Source organism: Acinonyx jubatus, chromosome D2 (assembly GCF_027475565.1).
Source record: "Acinonyx jubatus isolate Ajub_Pintada_27869175 chromosome D2, VMU_Ajub_asm_v1.0, whole genome shotgun sequence".
Classification (NCBI taxonomy): Eukaryota; Metazoa; Chordata; class Mammalia; order Carnivora; family Felidae; genus Acinonyx; species Acinonyx jubatus.
Window position 1 is genome coordinate 17,572,329 of NC_069393.1, and position 18,298 is coordinate 17,590,626.

At 47.1% G+C, this 18,298-nt stretch overlaps 1 protein-coding gene across 4 annotated transcripts in view; it reads right to left on the reverse strand.

The window, feature by feature from the left end:
• ZWINT (ZW10 interacting kinetochore protein) overlaps positions 1-16,522 on the reverse strand; it is a 35,665-nt gene extending 19,143 nt beyond the window's left edge. For 2 of the 4 annotated variants that reach the window (XM_027049839.2, XM_027049841.2), the window contains exons 1-8: positions 16,396-16,522; positions 15,421-15,511; positions 15,207-15,330; positions 14,905-15,071; positions 14,738-14,794; positions 14,035-14,177; positions 13,799-13,958; positions 13,607-13,710 (exon numbers count right to left, since the gene is read on the reverse strand). In XM_027049839.2, coding sequence (XP_026905640.2) covers positions 13,633-13,710; positions 13,799-13,958; positions 14,035-14,177; positions 14,738-14,794; positions 14,905-15,071; positions 15,207-15,330; positions 15,421-15,511; positions 16,396-16,436 — 861 coding nt within the window. In that variant the 5' untranslated portion in view covers positions 16,437-16,522 and the 3' untranslated portion in view covers positions 13,607-13,632. Of the gene's footprint in view, positions 1-450; positions 10,568-12,072; positions 13,176-13,606; positions 13,711-13,798; positions 13,959-14,034; positions 14,178-14,737; positions 14,795-14,904; positions 15,072-15,206; positions 15,331-15,420; positions 15,512-16,395 lie in introns of those variants that run through there. The other 2 variants (XM_027049844.2, XM_027049840.2) reach the window with 2 other exon arrangements.
• Positions 16,523-18,298: the final 1,776 nt, after the last annotated feature.

Consider the following 18,298-nt stretch of genomic DNA (forward strand, 5'->3'; position numbering starts at 1 on the left):
GCACTTCTTTACAAGAGAGTAACATTATAAGGCAGAACCAAGCAAATTCTGGAACTGAAGAATTCAGTAAAGGAGGGGAGGAAGGAAGCATCGCTCCAGACAGAAGAAAGAACAAGTAACCTCAAGGTCACAGAGTGCAGCTCAATGAGGAGGCGAACGATTGTAAAGTAGGGCAGAAACCCTACAAGAGCCATCAGTTTCCATCACAAAGGTCAAAAGGGCAAATAGAAGAGTGACTGGTATACCAGAAGGACAAGAGGAGAAGGGGACAGTCTACTTAAATAATAGCTGGGAACTTCCCAAACCTGGGAAGAAATTGGCACAGGTTCACAAAGCTACTAGAACACCCTATTATCTCAATGTGAAAAGACCTCCAAGACACATTACAATGAAACTGTCGAAAATCAATGATAAAGAATCTTTCTTTAATAATTTTTTAATGTTTATTTATATTTGAGAGCGAGAGAGAGAGAGAGAGCGAGCACAAGGCAGGGAGGGACAGAGAAAGAGGGAGACACAGAATCCAAAACAGGCTCCAGGCTCCGAACTGTCAGCACAGAGCCTGACGCAGGGGCTCAAACCCACAAACCCTGTGATCACGACCTGAGCCGAAGTTAGATGCTTAACAAATTGAGCTATCCAGGCACCCCTCAATGATAAAGGACCTTAAAGGCAGCCAGGGAACGTAACCCTTAAAAAGAACCCTGTTAGGCTCTCAGCAGAAGCCCTGCGGGCCAGAAGAGAGTGGAATGGCACATTCAAAGTGCTGACAGAGAAAACTGGCCAGCCAAATATACTTTACGTGGCAAAACCACCCTTCAGATACGAAGGAGAAATAAAGGCATCCCCAGATAAATAAAAGCTGAGGAAGGTTGCCAACCACAAGAGTTGACTGGCAAGAAATGCTAACAGGAGTTCTTCAAGCTGAAATGCAAAGGTGCTAATTGGTGACAAGAAAGCAGGACAGTGCACTGCAGTTGGGTAGGTGAGAAGTAAACAGCCAGAATTAGAAAACTAACTCTGTATTGGAAAAGCACCGTGGCCACTTAACTACAGTAAAAACACTCAATAATGTACAATAAATTCACAGCATAAAATAGGTAAACTGTGACATTAAAAACATAAAAGAGGAGGAGTAATAGGGTGGAGCCTTTCCAGGGGAATGATGATAAGGTGCTTTCAGCATCAAAGAACTTTTATCTGAGATGTTTTACATAAACCTCAAGGTAACCACAAAGCAACAATCTAGATTCACAAACCATTAGAAAAAGAGGGCACTGAACACATTACCATGGAAAACAACCAGAAGGAAAACAGTAAGATGGCATTTCCAAGTCCTTACACATCAATAATCGCTCCAATGTAAGGAGACCGAATGATCCAGTCAAAAGACACAGAGTGACTCAACGGATAAAAATAGTAAGACCCAACTCTAAGCCGCCAAAAGAGACTCGTTTCAGCTCTCCACACAAATAGGCTCAAAGTGAAGAGATGGAAGACGATACTCTGTGCAAGTGGAAATCAAAACTATGGCGAGGGCAGCCATACTTACATCAGCCAAGACAGACTTCAAGCCAAAAACAGTGACAAGAGACAGAGAAGGCTGCTATATGATGATAAGAGGGTCAATACATCAAGAAGATAAAATGATCATAAACATATAGGTACCCACCATTGGGACACCTAAGTACGGTAAGCAAATGCTAACAGATATGAAGGGAGAAACAGACAATAATACAAAAATAGTAGTGAATGTCAATACTCTGCTGTCAGTTATGGATAGATGATCCAGACAGAAAATCAACAAAATAAACACTGGAAATGAACCACACTTTATAGCAAATGACTTAACCGACACAGATACAACATTCCATCCAATAGCATCAGAATACACATTCTTCTCAAATGCACGTGGACCACAGATTGTGACAGGACACAAAACAAATCTTAGCAAATTTAAGGAGACTGAAACCATACCAAGGTTGTTTTTTTTTTTTTCTCACCACAATGGTATGAAGTAGGAATGAACAAGAGAAAAGGCAGAAACTCTACAAATAAGTGGAAACTGAACGACACACTTCTGAACAACCAGTGGGTCAAAGGAAACCTCAAAAGGGAAATAAAAAATTATCTTGAAACCAAGGAAAACGGAAATATATCAGATCTTACGGGATGCTACAAAAGCAGCTCTGAGAGGAAAGCTTAGTGTTATGTGCATCTATGAACTAGATCTCAAATAAAAACCTAATTTTACACCTCAAGGAGCTAGAAAAAGAACAAATTACGTCCAAAGTTAGCAGAAAGGAGATAATAATGATCACGGTAGAAATCAGTGAAATAGAGACCAGAAAAACAACGGAAAGGATCAATGAAATTAAAAGCTGGTTTTTCAAAAAGGTAAATAAAATTGACAAACCTTTTGCTAGACTAACTAAAAAAGGGAGAAGACTCCAATAAAATTAGAAATCAACTGACACTACAGAAATACACAGGATCTTAAGAGACTACTATAAACAATTATATGCCAACAAATATAACCTACAGGAAATGGATGAATTTCTAGTAACACAGCGAATGCAAAGACTGAATAAGGAAGAAACAGAAAATCTGAACAGACCAATAACTAGTAGTAAAGTAATTGAATCAGTAATCAAAAACCTAACACAGAAAACTCCAGAACCAGGTGATTTCACTGGTGAATCCTACCAAACAATTAAAGAAGAATTAACACCAAGTCTTCTCACACTGTTCCAAAAAAACTAAACAGCAGGGAACACCTCCAAATTGATTCTACGAAGCCAAAATTACCATGTAACCAAAGTCAGAAGAGAACACTACAAGAAAGGAAAATTAAAGACTAACATCCATGATGAATATAGATGCAAACATTGTCAACAAAATATTGACAAACTAAATTCAAGAACACATTAAATAACATAAAAATGATTATATACCATGACCAAGTGGGATTTATCTCTGGATGCAAGGATGGTTCAAACACATACAAATCAATAAATGTAATACAGCACATTAACAGAATGAAAGATTTAAATAATCACATAATAACCACAATAGATGATGAAAGGGCATTTGACAAAATGCACCATCCGTTCATGATAAAACTCTTAACAGATTGGGTACCAAAGAAACATGACATATAAAAGGCCATGTATAACAAACCCATAGCTAACATTACACTCAATAGAGAAAAATCGAAAGTTTTTCCTCTGAGATCAAGAAAAAGACAAGGATGCCCACTCTCACCCCTGTTACTCAATCAATACAGTAATGAAGTCCTAGCTAGAGCATTTAGTCAAGACAAATAAAAGGCATCCAAATTGGGAAAGAAAAAGTAAAACTGTCATTATTTGTGAATGATTTCATTTTGTATATACAAAATCCCAAAGACTCTACCAAAAAACTGTTGGAACTTCAGTAAAGTTGCAGGATATAAAATCAACATACAACAATCAGTTGCAACTCTATATGCTAATGATGTAACATCCAAAAAAGAAATAAAGAAAACTATCCTAGTCACAATAGCTTCAAAAACAATAAAATACCTAGGAATAAATTTGATCAAGGAAGTGAAAATCTGTACATTCAAAAATACAAGACCTTGCTGGAAGAAGTTGAAGAATACACAAACAAATGGAAAGACATATTGTACGTGGATTGAAAGAATTAATAGTTGAAATGCCCATACTACCCAAAGCCATCTATAGATTCAACACAATCCCCATCAGAATTCCAATGGCTTCAAGTAAACTAAAAAGAAAAAAGAAAAAAATCCTAAAATTCGTATGGAACCACAAAAGGCCCTGAATAGCTAAAGCAATACTGGAGAAAGAACAAAGCTGGAGACACCTCACACGTCCTGACTATACTACAAACCACAGTAATAATACAATATGCCACTGGCATAAAAAATAGACACGTAGACCTAGAGAACAGAATACAGAGCTCAGAATTAAACTTGCACAAGAAGAGGTAACAAGTGTGGTGAGGATGTGGAGAAAAGGGAACCTTTCTGCTGATGGTGGGAATGTATATTGGTTCAGCTCCATCTCTGCGTGTACACCCAAAGGAAATGAAAACGGGGTGTCAAAGAGAGATCTGCACTCCCCTGTTCACTGCAGCATTCATCACAATAGCCAAGATGTGGGCATAACCTAAATGTTGATTGTTGGATGAATGGATAAAGAAGCAGATACGTTACACGTTATATAAAATAGTCTCCATATATATCGTACATATCCAGGTACCTACACTTATCATTATCTATTATCCAGTCATGTTAAAGAACATCTGCCATCTGAGACGTGGATGGACCTTGAGCAGTTAAGCTAAATGAGGTATGTCAGGCAAAGGCAGGTAATGTATGGGATCACTCACGTGGAATCTAAAAATGCCGAACTCGTGAAAACAGATCAGAATGATGACTACAAAGGACAGGGGCAGGGAAAACAGGATGGACACTGTTTGAAGGGACAGACTTGTAACGGGTAGTAAATAAGCCCTAGAAATCTAATGCACAGAACAAAGGAACCCAGACAATACTGTTATATAATCACCAAGCTTGCTAAGAGCCTAGAACTTAAGTATTCTAACCACTGAAAGGAATGGTTATTAATGTGACAGAGGTACTAATTATGGTAGCTTCACACAACAATGGCAATCATACTACAGTATATAAACACATCAAATTAACATGTTGTACACCTTAAGTGTATACAACGTTATGTCAAATATATTTTTATTAAAAAACGGAAGAGTAACTGACACATAGGTACTCTGAAATGTTTGTTAAGTGCATGATCAATAAATACTAACAGAACACAACTACCAGGGAGTTAGTACAATTCTGAATCTGCATGTAATTAACAACTTAGTCTCAAAACATAAAGGAATGAACGAATAGGACTGCGTGTGTGTGCGTGCGTACACACACACACACACACACACACACACATTTCAGAAAAAGAACAAACAAGGCAAGAAATTTGCCAGAAATTGTAAACCTTGTAAAGAAAATCTCACCACCACTGGCCAGACCATCCCCTGTTCGAGCTGGACAATGGCAAGGCTAAATTGCAGGCACTGTGACTCACACCAGTAACACTGTTGTAGGATGTCGAAAACAAGCAAACCCAATTCCATTATTTAGCTATAAAACAAATTGTTTTCCTTGAGGCACATGGAACTCCATAGTTTCAGTGTTTCGCCTACATAAAAGATACACCACATGCAATAATGACTATTAGAATTACCTGAATATCTACTAGCCCTTTCTTTCTGTTGTTATAAACGTAACATTGTTTTTCACTGCCTACTTCTTTAGACCACTGCCACCACCACCCTAACAGAGTTAATTAGTTCATTGGATCCTGAAAACTAAAAATCCCTGAGATGGGATAGAGATAGATGGAAGGGGGAAAATGGAAAATCTCTTCTTATGGTAGCAACCACACTTCTGTTTTAATCAAACAATATTTGTCTTTTTCTTTCTCAAAAGAGTAAGAACAGCCTGTCGCCGGCACCAGCAGTGACAAGACTGGTAACATAAAGCTCCTCTCATCTTTACATTCCGGAAGTCTCCGAATATTGTTCAATGTAATCATTAACACCAAAGTTATTATGGTAGTCACAGGGTAGTGTTTAAAAACCACAGTCATTTTGCTAATTGATGGGAAATAGTTCACCATTCTTTATCACAAACATTTTAAATTATGGCTGAGGATTTTTCCCGTTTTCAACTGTAAGTCCCTAAAACCTTGATAAGTAGCCTACACCCGAGGCACAGTGAGTGATGTTGCGTTGTGATACTTTCCAAAATTCTCACGGAGTCATGAGCTTCCAGTAACACGCCAAACAACAGTGAGCTGTGGGAGAGGCCATCCATCAGTCTAGTTGTTCTGCACTTGTCCTGACGGTAACTGTCACCAGCCGAGAGCACTACGTCATTGAGCTGCTCTAGTGACGGTCTTCCTGGGTAGAACATAGAGAGCTCGTAATCGTGATCACTACTGCACTTAGTGTGAAGCACCAGCATTCTAGAACAGAGGTCCATTCTGGCGCCTGAATGGATTTCAGCCCTCTGCTTGCTGCCACTGTGGCACGTGCAGGAGCAGGCAGTGGATGCTCAGGGAGACTGTTCACCTCCGCACAGTGAAGGCAGCGGTACCGCTTGCTACAAGGGCATGTGCCAGGATTCACAAAGCCCTCCCTGGGGGCGGGTCTTCCCTGAGACTTTCTATTTCAATGGGTTAAATGGGGCTTGGAGATTTTTTGCCAAAGGTGGAAAACACCTTGTTCAGCAGGTTTCCTTGGCTCCTGGGTAAAGGCTTGGCCTCCCCCCAGCCATCGGGGTAACGGCCTCCCTGACAGTGTGATCCAGGCTCTGCCCGGCCTCTTGTGCTCCTGAGGTCACTGGTGTCACTTTCTGTGCTTTACTGAGGACGTGGCCATCCCGGTGCTGCTGAACACGCCAGCCCTCACTCCATGAGAACAGTCAGTACTGCTTGTTAGAGTTAGTTTTTCCTTCCTGTCTCCGAATGTAAACTCAGATTGTCTTTATCATCTTCCTTTTTTTTTTTCTTTTAATTCTCAAAACTTATGTTGAGCACACAGCTGACATTCAATAAATGATGAAACCTGCCTCTGGATAATTGCATTTGTTTGAAATTGAGTTCAACGGGCAGCTCTTTGAGAAATCTTCCCTGAATATAATGCAATGAGCATTTCTTAAGTCCTTTTAAATTACGAGGGCACTGGTGTGAGTTCATTTGTGGACAAAAGTTACGCATATTCCTGAACAGAGGAATCAGAGCCAGTGTGAATGACAGGACCTGTGTCCGAGAAAAGGAGCCTGAAACCACTTCCCCCATCTGATCCACGTGTTCTCCACCTGTTTTAGGTGTGGATGTGTCCGTGTCCACGTGTTTATGTGACAAGTATTACGTACTCTGAACACACCCCTCCTTCGTGTGTTGAAAAAGGCACACCGGAACAAGGATCAGCATTTGGGTCACCATCAAGAGCAGTCTAAACACGAAATCTGCGTGTCTTTCCCACACAGTCCTGACTTCATGGTGACCAAGTGAAACAACCAGAGATAACGTTAAACTTCACTAAATGGATTACTTTAATCCCTCTTTTAACTCTAGAACATCTGGCCCAGGTAATCCAGACTTTACAAACACGGAGATGGTGGACTGGCCTCTGTGCCCGGAGTGTTTTCCCTCAAAGACATGCAAAACATGACTTCTTGTCCACTGCTAAGTTATATGAAAAACTTGAGAATTTAATATACCTCCTTTTTAAGCTAGTATTTTAATTAATGAAACATGCTCACTGTTTATGATTGGTTTGTAAGATCAGACCTGAAGTTTTTGCAATGTAATTTCATAACACTGAGAATCATGAGGATATTTTAAACTCATTCTTTCCTAAGACAAACCTCACTTTGATTACTCCAACTCACATTAGCTTCTCCTGTGATTTTTTATAGTATGTGTAAATAGAACACTTCCGTACCAGATTACGTATACACGTATAGATTTTTTATGGTTTAGTTCTTTTATAATGTTTATACGCGACAATCTCCTATAGTTCTGGATTTACTCCTTCTTTTTCCTATTTCGAAATGCTATTTTAGGTGTATAGTAATCAATCCATTTAAGCAATTATCAACTCCTCACTAGGGCGTGACAACGAAGAAATGCACGATGAACTAAATCACGCATGTCCACGTAGGTGGGTCTGCTGGAGTCCATCTGACAGTTTAGAAGTTATACGTACATGGGAACAGGCATCCAACACCTAATCTGGTATACTGAGAGCTCTGTGAAGATTTTCCTAACTACGTCAACAGTTATATAAATTCAATTTAACAACATAAATAAAAGAATGTACATGCCCTCAAAAAACTGTTTAATAAGTCCTGAAAACAAACTAAAAGATATTGATTCCTGAGACTGAGATCTAATGCCTAGGTTATCCCAAATTTCAAAAGCAAAGTTTATCAAGGCCCAAACACTAAATTCCTCAGAGCCCAATGCTCAAAGTAGCAAAAGGGGCATTTAAAGACTGGGTTAGGAATAATAATGAAATTAATTTATTTCATCCTCTGTATTAAAAATTTTTTTTAATGTTTATTTGAGAGAGAGACAGAGACAGAGTGTGAGCAGGGGAAGGGCAGAGTGAGAGGGAGAGACACAGAACTTGAAGTAGGCTCCAGGCTCTAAGCTGTCAGCACAAAGCCCCACACAGGGCTCGATCTCACAAACTGCGAGAAAATGACCTGAAGTCGGATGCTTAACCGACTGAGCCACCCAGGCGCCCCTCACCCTCTGTATTTATTTCTTTTAACATTTATTTTTTGAGAGACAGAGGAAGACAGAGCACGAGTGGGGGAAGGGTACAGACAGGGGAGGACACAGAATCCAAAGCAGGCTCCAGGCTCTAAGCCATCAGCACAGAGCCCAGCATGGGGCTCGGACCACAAGATCATGACCTGGGCCGAAGTCGCATGCTTAACTAAGCCACCCAGGTGCCCCCTCATCCTCTGTATTTTAAAACTTACGCATAATTGCCTCAAAGAAGACCCATAAAAATTACAATACAAAAAGTTGCATAAATTCTGTAAGATAGGAATGGCGTGTACTAACCAGAATGGCCAGAATAGCTTTCTTTAATTATCATGTAATTTGTTATTATTTAACACATATCATATTTTATATTATTCTATTTTAGAATAGCTTTCTTTTCACAGTAGGGTAGAATATCCAAAGTGAAATCTCGGCTTTACAAATTTTAAAATTGTAAAGATAGAATGCAAGGGATTAACTTTGCTGAAACCATCCAAGTGTTGACAAGAATTATCTTCCTGGTGGAAACAGTCACATAAAAATAGAATTCAGTAAAGAATTGTAGGGTGGCACCTTGGAAAGGAGGATAATGAAAGAACATTAAAGCAGTATTAAAATACAGCCAAAAGCTTGTGCTTTTGAAAGAGAAAATAGAAAAAAGTCTTTGAGAAATATGAATGAAAAAGAGTCTTCAACCAGCAAGAATGAGAAGTAGGAGAGACACAAGGAACATTAGCACGTCCACGAGCTACTAAAAGAAAACACACCCACCCTCTCCCCCTGTGACCAGCCACAAAGTATTCGCAACAGCGAAGTTCAATAAAAATGGACACTTGGTAGTAAAACTACATAAACCACACAAAGAAACAAGGAGCACATGAGGAAGGTGAGGACCTAGGCAGGCCCGCAAAGATGGAAACTACGCACCCTTCCAACGCCGGGGGAAGACTGGAACATGTTGTATGAGGGTCAGAAAGGATCAGCTCAAACTGTAGGCCAGAATAACACAAAAACTCCAAATAACGTAGACTGGTGTCTAACAGAGCTGCTTAAAAATTAATGACAAAAAATGAAATTAACGATTATCCAATAGGTTAGTAACATACAGTTAACAAACTAGATTTAAACAAAGAAAATGCATTCTAGAGAGAAAAAAGTAACTATAAATATGGAAGAACGTCTATATAACATGAAGAACAAAGTTAGAAAATCTAATTGATGTCTAACTCGTGTGGAAGAAGCTTATACAGAAGATACTGAAAATACTCCTAAACTGTGGAAAAGAGTGGCAATTTCAGATTTAGAAAGCCCAACAAACCACAAGCATTGTGAATGAACGAATGAATGAATGAATGAACGAACGAACGAACGAACGAACCGGATGTACAGGAAGAACTTTAAGCGGCCAGCTGACTTCCCATCAGCAACAGTGAAAGCTAGAGTGTCACGTTCTAAACGAAAGCCCTTGTGCCCTAAGCATTCTCTACGCAATGAAAACCTCTTTCCAGAATGACAACAGAATAAAAGCATTTCACAGTAAGAAACAGTGAAGTGTTGCACAGCCTACCGACCCTATAACTAAAAGAAAGTCCGACACATGTATTTCAGATGGGAAATCACCCCATGTGAAAGCTCTGACATATAAAATCAGGCAGGCAGAAAACCAAAGTGAATGAGTAAACATGACCAGAAAATGTAGGGAAGAGTCAGTCCGCTTTGTGAGGAGAGAACAGGCTGGAAGTAATGAACCAGACGGAAACATCTTACTAGTCAAGTGTGCTGACCCATCAGTGGTGCCAAGCTTCCTTTCTTGTTCAAGATCGAAGACTCTTACACTTAACTTTAGACGTTATTAACTCAAAAGCTAAACTGGGGTAACAACCAGTGACAACCTTCAGAAGAAAAAAGATAAAACGAATGAAAACAAAATGATAAAAAAATAAACAAAACCAAAGATAGAAAAATTATGAAACTGGCTTTTAAAAAATCATTCTTTAATGTGGTATAAAAGCAATAAAAATAAAAAGTGGGGGCACCTGGATAGCTCAGATGTTTGAGCGTCTGATTCGTGATTTCGGCCTCAGATCATGATCTCCTAGTTCATGGGATCGAGCCCACATCAGGCTCTGTGCTCACAGCTCGGAGACTGCTTGGGATTCTCTCTCTCTGCCTCTCCCCTGCTCTCGTTCGCTCGCTCTCTAAAAACACAACACGACAGAAGGATGAAGAGAAGTTGAAACTCACAAGGCTGTCAGAGAGGCGGATGAGGCAAAGGTACACAGGGAGCTGCAGTTTTCTTGGTACCGACGCAGGCAGATCGCAAGGCTAAGAGACACTCGCCCGTCAACAGTGGTACAGCCCGGCTCAGAGGAAGACCCACGTGTAAACTTGTGCCCTAACACAGTAGGCGCAGGGCAGGGGAAGCAGAATCTACCAGAGTCATAAGGAGATCATACTCGGAGACCTGAACACACCTCTCAGGAGGTGACATTCAGAAAACAAAAATTTGGTATCCGGGAGACAAAAACTGAAAAAATAACAAGCAAAATGTGACAGGCACATAGAAACCACCACAGGGGACAATTCCAAAACAGACGTCCTTTCAAACCCCTGCGAAGCACAAAAATAGAAAAGACAAGAGACCACATTCCTGGCTCTACCCGCATCCCTCGCCACCTTCCAAAGATTTCTTATATAGATGACATTCTCTGACCAAATTAGAGTAGACTTAGAAAGATTATCCTCCCATGCAGAGAAAACTGCAAAAGTACTTTTATAAGAAACTCACGAATCAAATAATGGGAAATAGAAAATTCTATGAACTGAATGTGAACATATTTAGAGAAAGCCACAAGAAGTGTAGCCTTACATTTTATTTGAGAAAACAAAGAACCAGATACACAAGTTTATTATCTGATAAAAATTAAAAGTTCACAAAACAAGTACATCTTCTCCACCTAGAAACAGAAGGTAGGAAATGGCCAAGCCAGGCCTACGGGCCAATGAACCAGAGCAGACACAAACAAGAGCTGGTCACAAAAGGCAATTCTGAAGCTTTAAATATGTGAAAATGAACGCACAGCTGAAGACAGATCAAAGGGAACATCAGATACGGCACAAAAATATCAGGAATACACATTAGGCCACCCTGCAACAGTGTGCACACGTTAAAAGAATAAAAAATATACTATGATGGAACACCAATATGCTTGAGAAAAGAGAAATTCCTAGAAACACGTAACAGTAGCTGGGAAGCGGGAAATTAAAGCTAGCAAAGAAAAAGCAAAGCAGTGTTTCGCCACAGAAGAATATCATGTTTAAAAGGAAAACACTATTCTTAACTAGAAGAGTTTCTCTGGTGCTGGACTGAGCCGATGTTCCGTGTTAGTTACCATGGAGACTTCGGTTAGGACAGCGCAATGGCGTCCAGACCAGCGGTTCAGGGACTGGCCTCCATCCCTCCAGCAGGTGGAAAAGAGAGCAAGTCCCCAGCAGGCAGCAGGCCCACAGGCCCACAGGCCCAAGTGCATGTATGAGACCAGGGTCCCAGGATGGTCCGTAGGGGACCGGGAGCACAGAGCACCACTACAGCCGAGACCCTGCTCATCTCGGCGAATAAAGCCCGGTCCCCCAACTGGTCAGTCCTGCAGCCACACTGGCCGGTGCAACACCAGCCCTCCCTCCCCTAGGTGTGAGACCTAGGCGTGAGGCGCGCACTGGCTCCGCCCCCACTCCGGGAGGGAAGCCTGCTGGCCAGAAGTTCAGGTGTGCTCGTGTGATCACTGCTCGTCCACCCAGCTCTTCCCTGACTGGACTGGGAGCGGCCTGGGGGGCTCCGGGGACTGTGTCTTCCTGTCCCTGCAGGCTCCATCAGCCACCAGCGTGCAGGCACCGGGCAACCCCACAGCATCCCAACCACACCCCAGAGCCCCTTAGCAGCTCTCCTCCCCAGGGCCGATGTGCCTGCTCTCCCGTGTAGAAATCCCAGGGCCCACAAGGCCACAGAGATAAGGCCGAAGGTGGGGGAGGGAGCCCCCCCAGCAAGAAGAGGGGTGGGTGGGACTGGGCACCTGGGAGCTAGAAGCCTGCTCCCTCACACATGGTAGACTGAGAAGCGTCCTCAATCCTGACCCCTCACTCAGCCCTGAGGGGGTGTTCAAACACCTCTGAGATCAGACCTATCTCACACCGAAACAACGGGGCCAACACATCTGAAAGAACACTAGGGAACTCGGGCCCTCAGAGAAGCAGAGCCAAGAGCAGGACTCAAAGACCTCCATCCATCTCCACGTGCCGGAAGGCGTCTGAAAACACAGCCCCCGAGGCTCTTCCCAGAGCCGCTGGGGTCCCGGGTCCCGCTCACTCAGGAAGGTCCCGTCCTCATATGGACGACGGGTCTTCCGCTGGGGTGGTCGCTGGTGTCTCTCACACGGCAGTCCTCACACTCCCGACAGGGACGCGCTGTCCCCCAGAGAGCGGTGCCCCCAGTGTCTCCACACCAGCCACACACTCAAGAGCAACGGAGACAGTGAACACGGAAACACACACACAAATACGGACAGAAGTAGGAGCTCAGGCAGACACAGGGCTTCTCTCTGCTCTCAGGGCTGCTCTTCATCCCGGTTGTTCTGTGCGGACCACACTGTGCGGGCAGGTGTGCGCGGCCTAGCCAGACCCGCGGCTGCCAGGCCCCGGCTCACAGCAAGGGGCCAGCCTGAGGCAGGGACGCCATCACCACTTCCGTCACTGCGCCACATCCAACCGCCTTGCACGAAGCATCCTCCTCCAGTGAATACGCTCGGCGAGCTGGATTCCCGTGGATTTGGACAAGCAGCGTCAGGGCTGCGAGCCAGGCCCCTCCCCACCTACTCGCTCTCTGTCCACACTGGTCCCGGCACCTGCTGTACTGCTAGCTCCACGTGTGGCTCTGCCCACCGACATGTGACCATGGACACAAAAGGGGGAACGGACAGAGCTCCAGGCTCGGGAGCCCACCCCACCCAGGTCCCGGTCAGAAACCAGGCTGCACTCCAGAGCCCCGAGCATCCCGCAACAAGAATGGGGGCGGGGGATGGTGAGCAGACAGACAGGGGTTCGCCCAGGGCAGGCTGGGCACAGAGCGAGGTGCTAGGCTTCAGCCACAAGATGAATCCTTGCTCCTTCCCACTTCCAGCCCCCAAGGGACAACAGCTCAGACACAGAGAGGAGGTGGACTGAGGCCGCCCCTGCCTCCATACCTGCAGTCCAGGGACACCGTGCAGCTCTAGCTACCTTTCCCGTGGCGCTGCCCCTCAGGGAGGCACGGCGAGCCTGCGTCCACAGCAGGTGGTGGGCCGTCAGCCTTGGGGACACACGGTGCGGGTGATGGGTCAGGCCTGGCTCCCAGCTCCTCTGTCCACCTCCCTGCGCCCGGCCCACCTCTCACTCACCTCGGATGGCCCAGCCCCGTCTCTCCCCACGGCATCCCCGGTGTTCCGCTGCTGGGGCTCATCCTCAGCAGGGTCCAGCTTCCGTGGGGGCTCCGTCTCTGCCTCGGGAAACGGCAGCTGACCCTGCAGGGTGTGCAGCAGCTGGAGGAAGGTCTGGTGCCTGCAGAGAAGAGGTGGCTGGTGAGGGAGGAAAACTGGGCCACACGGGGGTGTGCAGCCCACTCTCCCAGCCTCACCTCTGTAGCCTGTCCCGTTCCTGCCCTGCCTGCTGCCGTAGGGCTCCAAGCTCCTGATGCAGACGCCGGAGCTCCTGCTGGGCCCCCGTCTGCCGCAGCCTCACCTCCGCAGAAGCTTCCGCCAGCTGCTGCAGACGCTTCTCCTACCGGAGTGAGAGCAAAACGCCTCAGCAGGTGTGGAGGTCCTTCAGCCACGCTCTTAATCCCCAGCCTAGGCACGACTTGGGGTGCAGACCCACAGAGGGAAAGAGGAACTCTACTCACTTTAGGGGAAACAGGGGCCTAGAGAGGTCTAGGGGTCAGAACGAGCTATTCTAGTGCAAAGTGTTTGGAGGAAGGGGGCACACAAACAAACGTTAGTCTGTGATGTGCCAAGTACTGTTTTAAGCACTTGCTATACTGATGACGTCATCCACCTGGCTTATGGAGTAGACAAAGAAACAGCACAGGAAGTCAGGGGACACCCAAGGTCCTAACACTGTCAGTGGCGAGGCTACGATTTAACTCCCTGCTGGTGCCCGAGCAGTGAGGGCTCACAGAGAAGGGGGTGAAGGTTTTCCTGGGTAGAGGACGTGGGAAGAGGACCTGGCCCGTGGGGGGAGGCCTCACAGAGGAGAAGGGAATGGAGGTTTCCAGGGCAGAGGACATGGCCAGTGCCGCGCAGGGGTGCAGAAGGGACACTCCCCCAGGGGCCTGGACCCACCTGGTGCAGCCGCCACTGCTCCTGGGCTGTTCTCAGCTTCTCCATGGCTGCTTGCTTCTGCAAAGAAGGGGAACAAAGAAGGAAGAGTGTTTCTCTGGTTGGATTGGGGAGGTGGCCAGGGGTCCACCCCAGCGTGCCTGCCCTCCTCTCCCTCCTCCTGGCCCCACCTTGGCCTGGAGCTGTTCAAGGGCTTCCTGGAGCTGCGCCCGCTTCCTCTGGGCCTCCTCCATCCTGGGCAAGGCCAGGCTCAGGGCCCTGGTGATGGCCTCCACATGCTCTTGGTAGGTGGCCTTCAGCTCTTTCCACTGCTCCTTGGCAGCAATTGCCTTCTGCCCTGAAAGGAGCCACCGAAGACAAGAACAAAGATGAGACTGGCCTGCCTGTCTGCCTGCCACACTGGGGCCTCCGTCCTCCCATCAGCCAAATTGCTGACCTGACACACCTCCACCCCAACCCCCTTCCTGCTCACGGCTGGCGTCTTCAGAAGCCAAGGGCTCTGGTCCCTGGGCAGTGTCCTCCCGAGCCAGGAAGTTCTGCAGGAAGTCTACCACCTGCAGCTGGCTGCACAGCAGCTTGTCTTTCTTCCGGGAGTCCTGTTCAGAGAGACGGCAGAAGAGGGACGTCTGCCGAGTACCCCCACGAGGGGACCCCGGAGCTTCCCTAGCTCCCAGGCTTGCCCATACCATCACAAACTCCGCCAGGAGCTGGGCCGGCAGCTCTGCCTCCTCTTGCAGGCCTGTAGGCTCCAGGATGTGTGCCAGCTTGCCCAGGGCCCTGCCGGGGCAAGAAAAAGGGGAAAATTGGACACTCCTGGGGCGCTAGTCCTGGCCGACCTGTGCGCACAGACGCATTCGCAGGTGCGTAACAACGCTGGGTCTTGCCCTAACCAGAATCTACAGGAAGGTCTGCAGTGCTGTCTGGGGATGGAAGGGAGAGTAAAAACAAGCAGAGCAGAGGGAGTCAGGATAAGGGGCTAGGATCTTAGGCAGAAAAGGTCTCACGGAAGAGGAACCACTGGGTGGAAGGTCTGAAGGCCATCAGGGAATACGGGACAGGGAAGGAAAGGGGCAACGCTCCGATGGGCAGGAGGGGGTCTCGGGCAGGGGACACTTGGGGGCGGGGATCGGACAGAGAGCTGGGTGCCTGCTCTAGGCTCTGCGAGCCGCCTCACCAGCAGGCAGGGGTGCGGGTAGAACAGTCTCCCGAAGAGTGCGCGCTGACACAGGCCAGACCAAAATTAAGAGACCCTCCCAGACATCTGATGCCTGGATGGTGTTACCCGCTAGGGGACGCGGGGTCCTCAGGGATGGAGCGGCCTCCAGGACCCAGCTGGGTGGCATGCAGGGAGGGGGGAGATGCCTGCCTGCACGCCCCGCGGCGAAGTCCAGGGACTGGGGCTCCGCAGGGATGGAGCGGCCCCCTGGACCCAGCCGGGGTGCGTGCAGGGAGGGGGGTGCCTACACGTCCCGCGGCGAGGTCCAGGGACTCGGGGTCCGCAGGGATGAAGCGGCCCCCGGGACCCAGCCGGGGTTCGTGCAGGGAGAGGGGGGTGCCTGCCTGCACGTCCCGCGGCGAGGTCCAGGGACGCCGGGAGTACGCGGGGTCCCGCAAGGTCCTCCCAGCCCGCCCCCGGCGGCCATCCGGCGGCACACACTCACTCTAGCGCGGGGCCCCGCACCCCGTCTTCCGCCACCTCCATCCTGCCGACGGCGAGCTCCCGCTCTTCCGCCTCCAGCCTTCAGTGAGCTTTGAATTCGCCGCTGTGAGCACCGGGGCAGGCGATTGGCTACCGCGCCAGTGGGCGGGAAGCGAGGGTCAGCGTGCACTCTGATTGGCAGACGCCGACGAGCCGTTGGAGTGACGGCTGTTTAGCGCCGGCGCGGTCTTGGCTGGGCGTGGCCGGCGCGCCGGCGCTCTGCGCCTGCGCGCGCTGCCCGTAGGCGGTGCTGGAGCCTGGGGGCGTGGTGTGGGCCGGGCAGAGTAGTTGAGCTGGTTTTAGTCCAGCGGGAGACCGACGGCCAAGTTTGAGTTTGGGCTCTGGGGAGACACTCGGCATCCAGTTGGCTTAAACTATGTTGGGGTGAAGGAAAGCACTGGGTCTACCTCCCCAGATGCTTGGCCTCAGTCGGGAAGAACACATATCCCGGAGGCGCAGCGGTCTTCGGGCGGGTGCCGGGGGCCGCCCAGGAGGTGGGGGTCCGCCCCCCGGGCCCTCCCGGAACTGGCTCAGGGAACGTGGAATAAACAGCCGGGGCAGTTTCCTCCCATCAGGATGGGAGCCTCAGCGGCCGCGGGCCCTGCGCTGAGAGAGCTCTGACCGGTGTGCCTTCGCGGCAGGGAGCAGGTAGCGCTGGACTGCTAGCACATCACCAAGTAAGTGGCAGGCCAGAGCAAAGTAATATTTATAGAAACAAAAATGTCCAGCTGCCAGTATCACACAATTTACAGTGTCCAGCAGCCAAATAAAAACTACCAAGTTTGCAAAAAAAGAGGTAAAGAAAATCCATAATAAGAAGTAAAAAAAAAAAAAAAAATCACTGATCAGAGCAAATAGAATCAAACAGGCAAGGATATTAAAAACAGTTATGTTCAAAAAATAAGAAGAGATAATGAAAAAGATGATAAAAGGTGAGGACGTGCGGAAAGCGGAATGTTCACGTTGCTGGTGGGAATATGAAATGATGCATCTGGGGGCGCCTGGGTGGCTCAGGTTGCTGTGTCCCACTCTTGATTTCAGGTCAGGTCATGATCTCACAGTTGGTGTGTTTGGGTCCCCCCTCCCCCACTCTGCTTTGAATTCTGTCTCTCTGCCCCTCCCCCACTCACTCTCAAAGAAAAAAAAACCATTAAAGAAAACTTACAGTGATCACCTAGGGGGCACCTGGGGGGCTCAGTCGGTTAAGGGTAGGACTTCGGATCAGGTCATGATCTCATGGTTTCTGGGTTTAAGCCCCCATGGGGTTGTGTGCTGACAATTTGGAGCCAGGAGCCTGTTTTGGATTCTGTGTCTCCCTCTGTCTCTGCTCCTCCCCTGCTTGCACTCTGTCTCTCTCTGTCTCTGAAAAGTAAAATGTTTAAAAAAAGTTTTTTTTAAATGATTCATCTGCCTGGGGAAACAGTATAGTTGTTCCTCAAAATGTTAAACATGAGTGACCATATGGACCACAGTCCTTCTTGTAGGGATAGATCTGAGAGGAAGGAAACTGTGTTCACAAAAACTTACACACATGTGCCCACAGCAGCATGATTTACAAAAGTCAAACAGTAGAAACAATCCAAATGTCCATCAGCTGGTGAACTGGAAAACAAATCTGCATCCACTCAACGGGGTATTTGCAGAAATAAAAGAATGAGATATACTTACTGAAGCATGGATGAACGTCGAAAACATTGTGGTAAGCGGCAGAAACCAGTCACAAAAGAGTACATGTTGTATGATTCCATCTACATGAAATACCCAGATTAGGCACTTGTAAAGAGAATCAGAAAGCCAGCTAGTGGTCATCCAGGGTTGGGGTGGGGGCAGGGGAGCAGGAGGGTGGGGAGATGGGCATTGGTTGC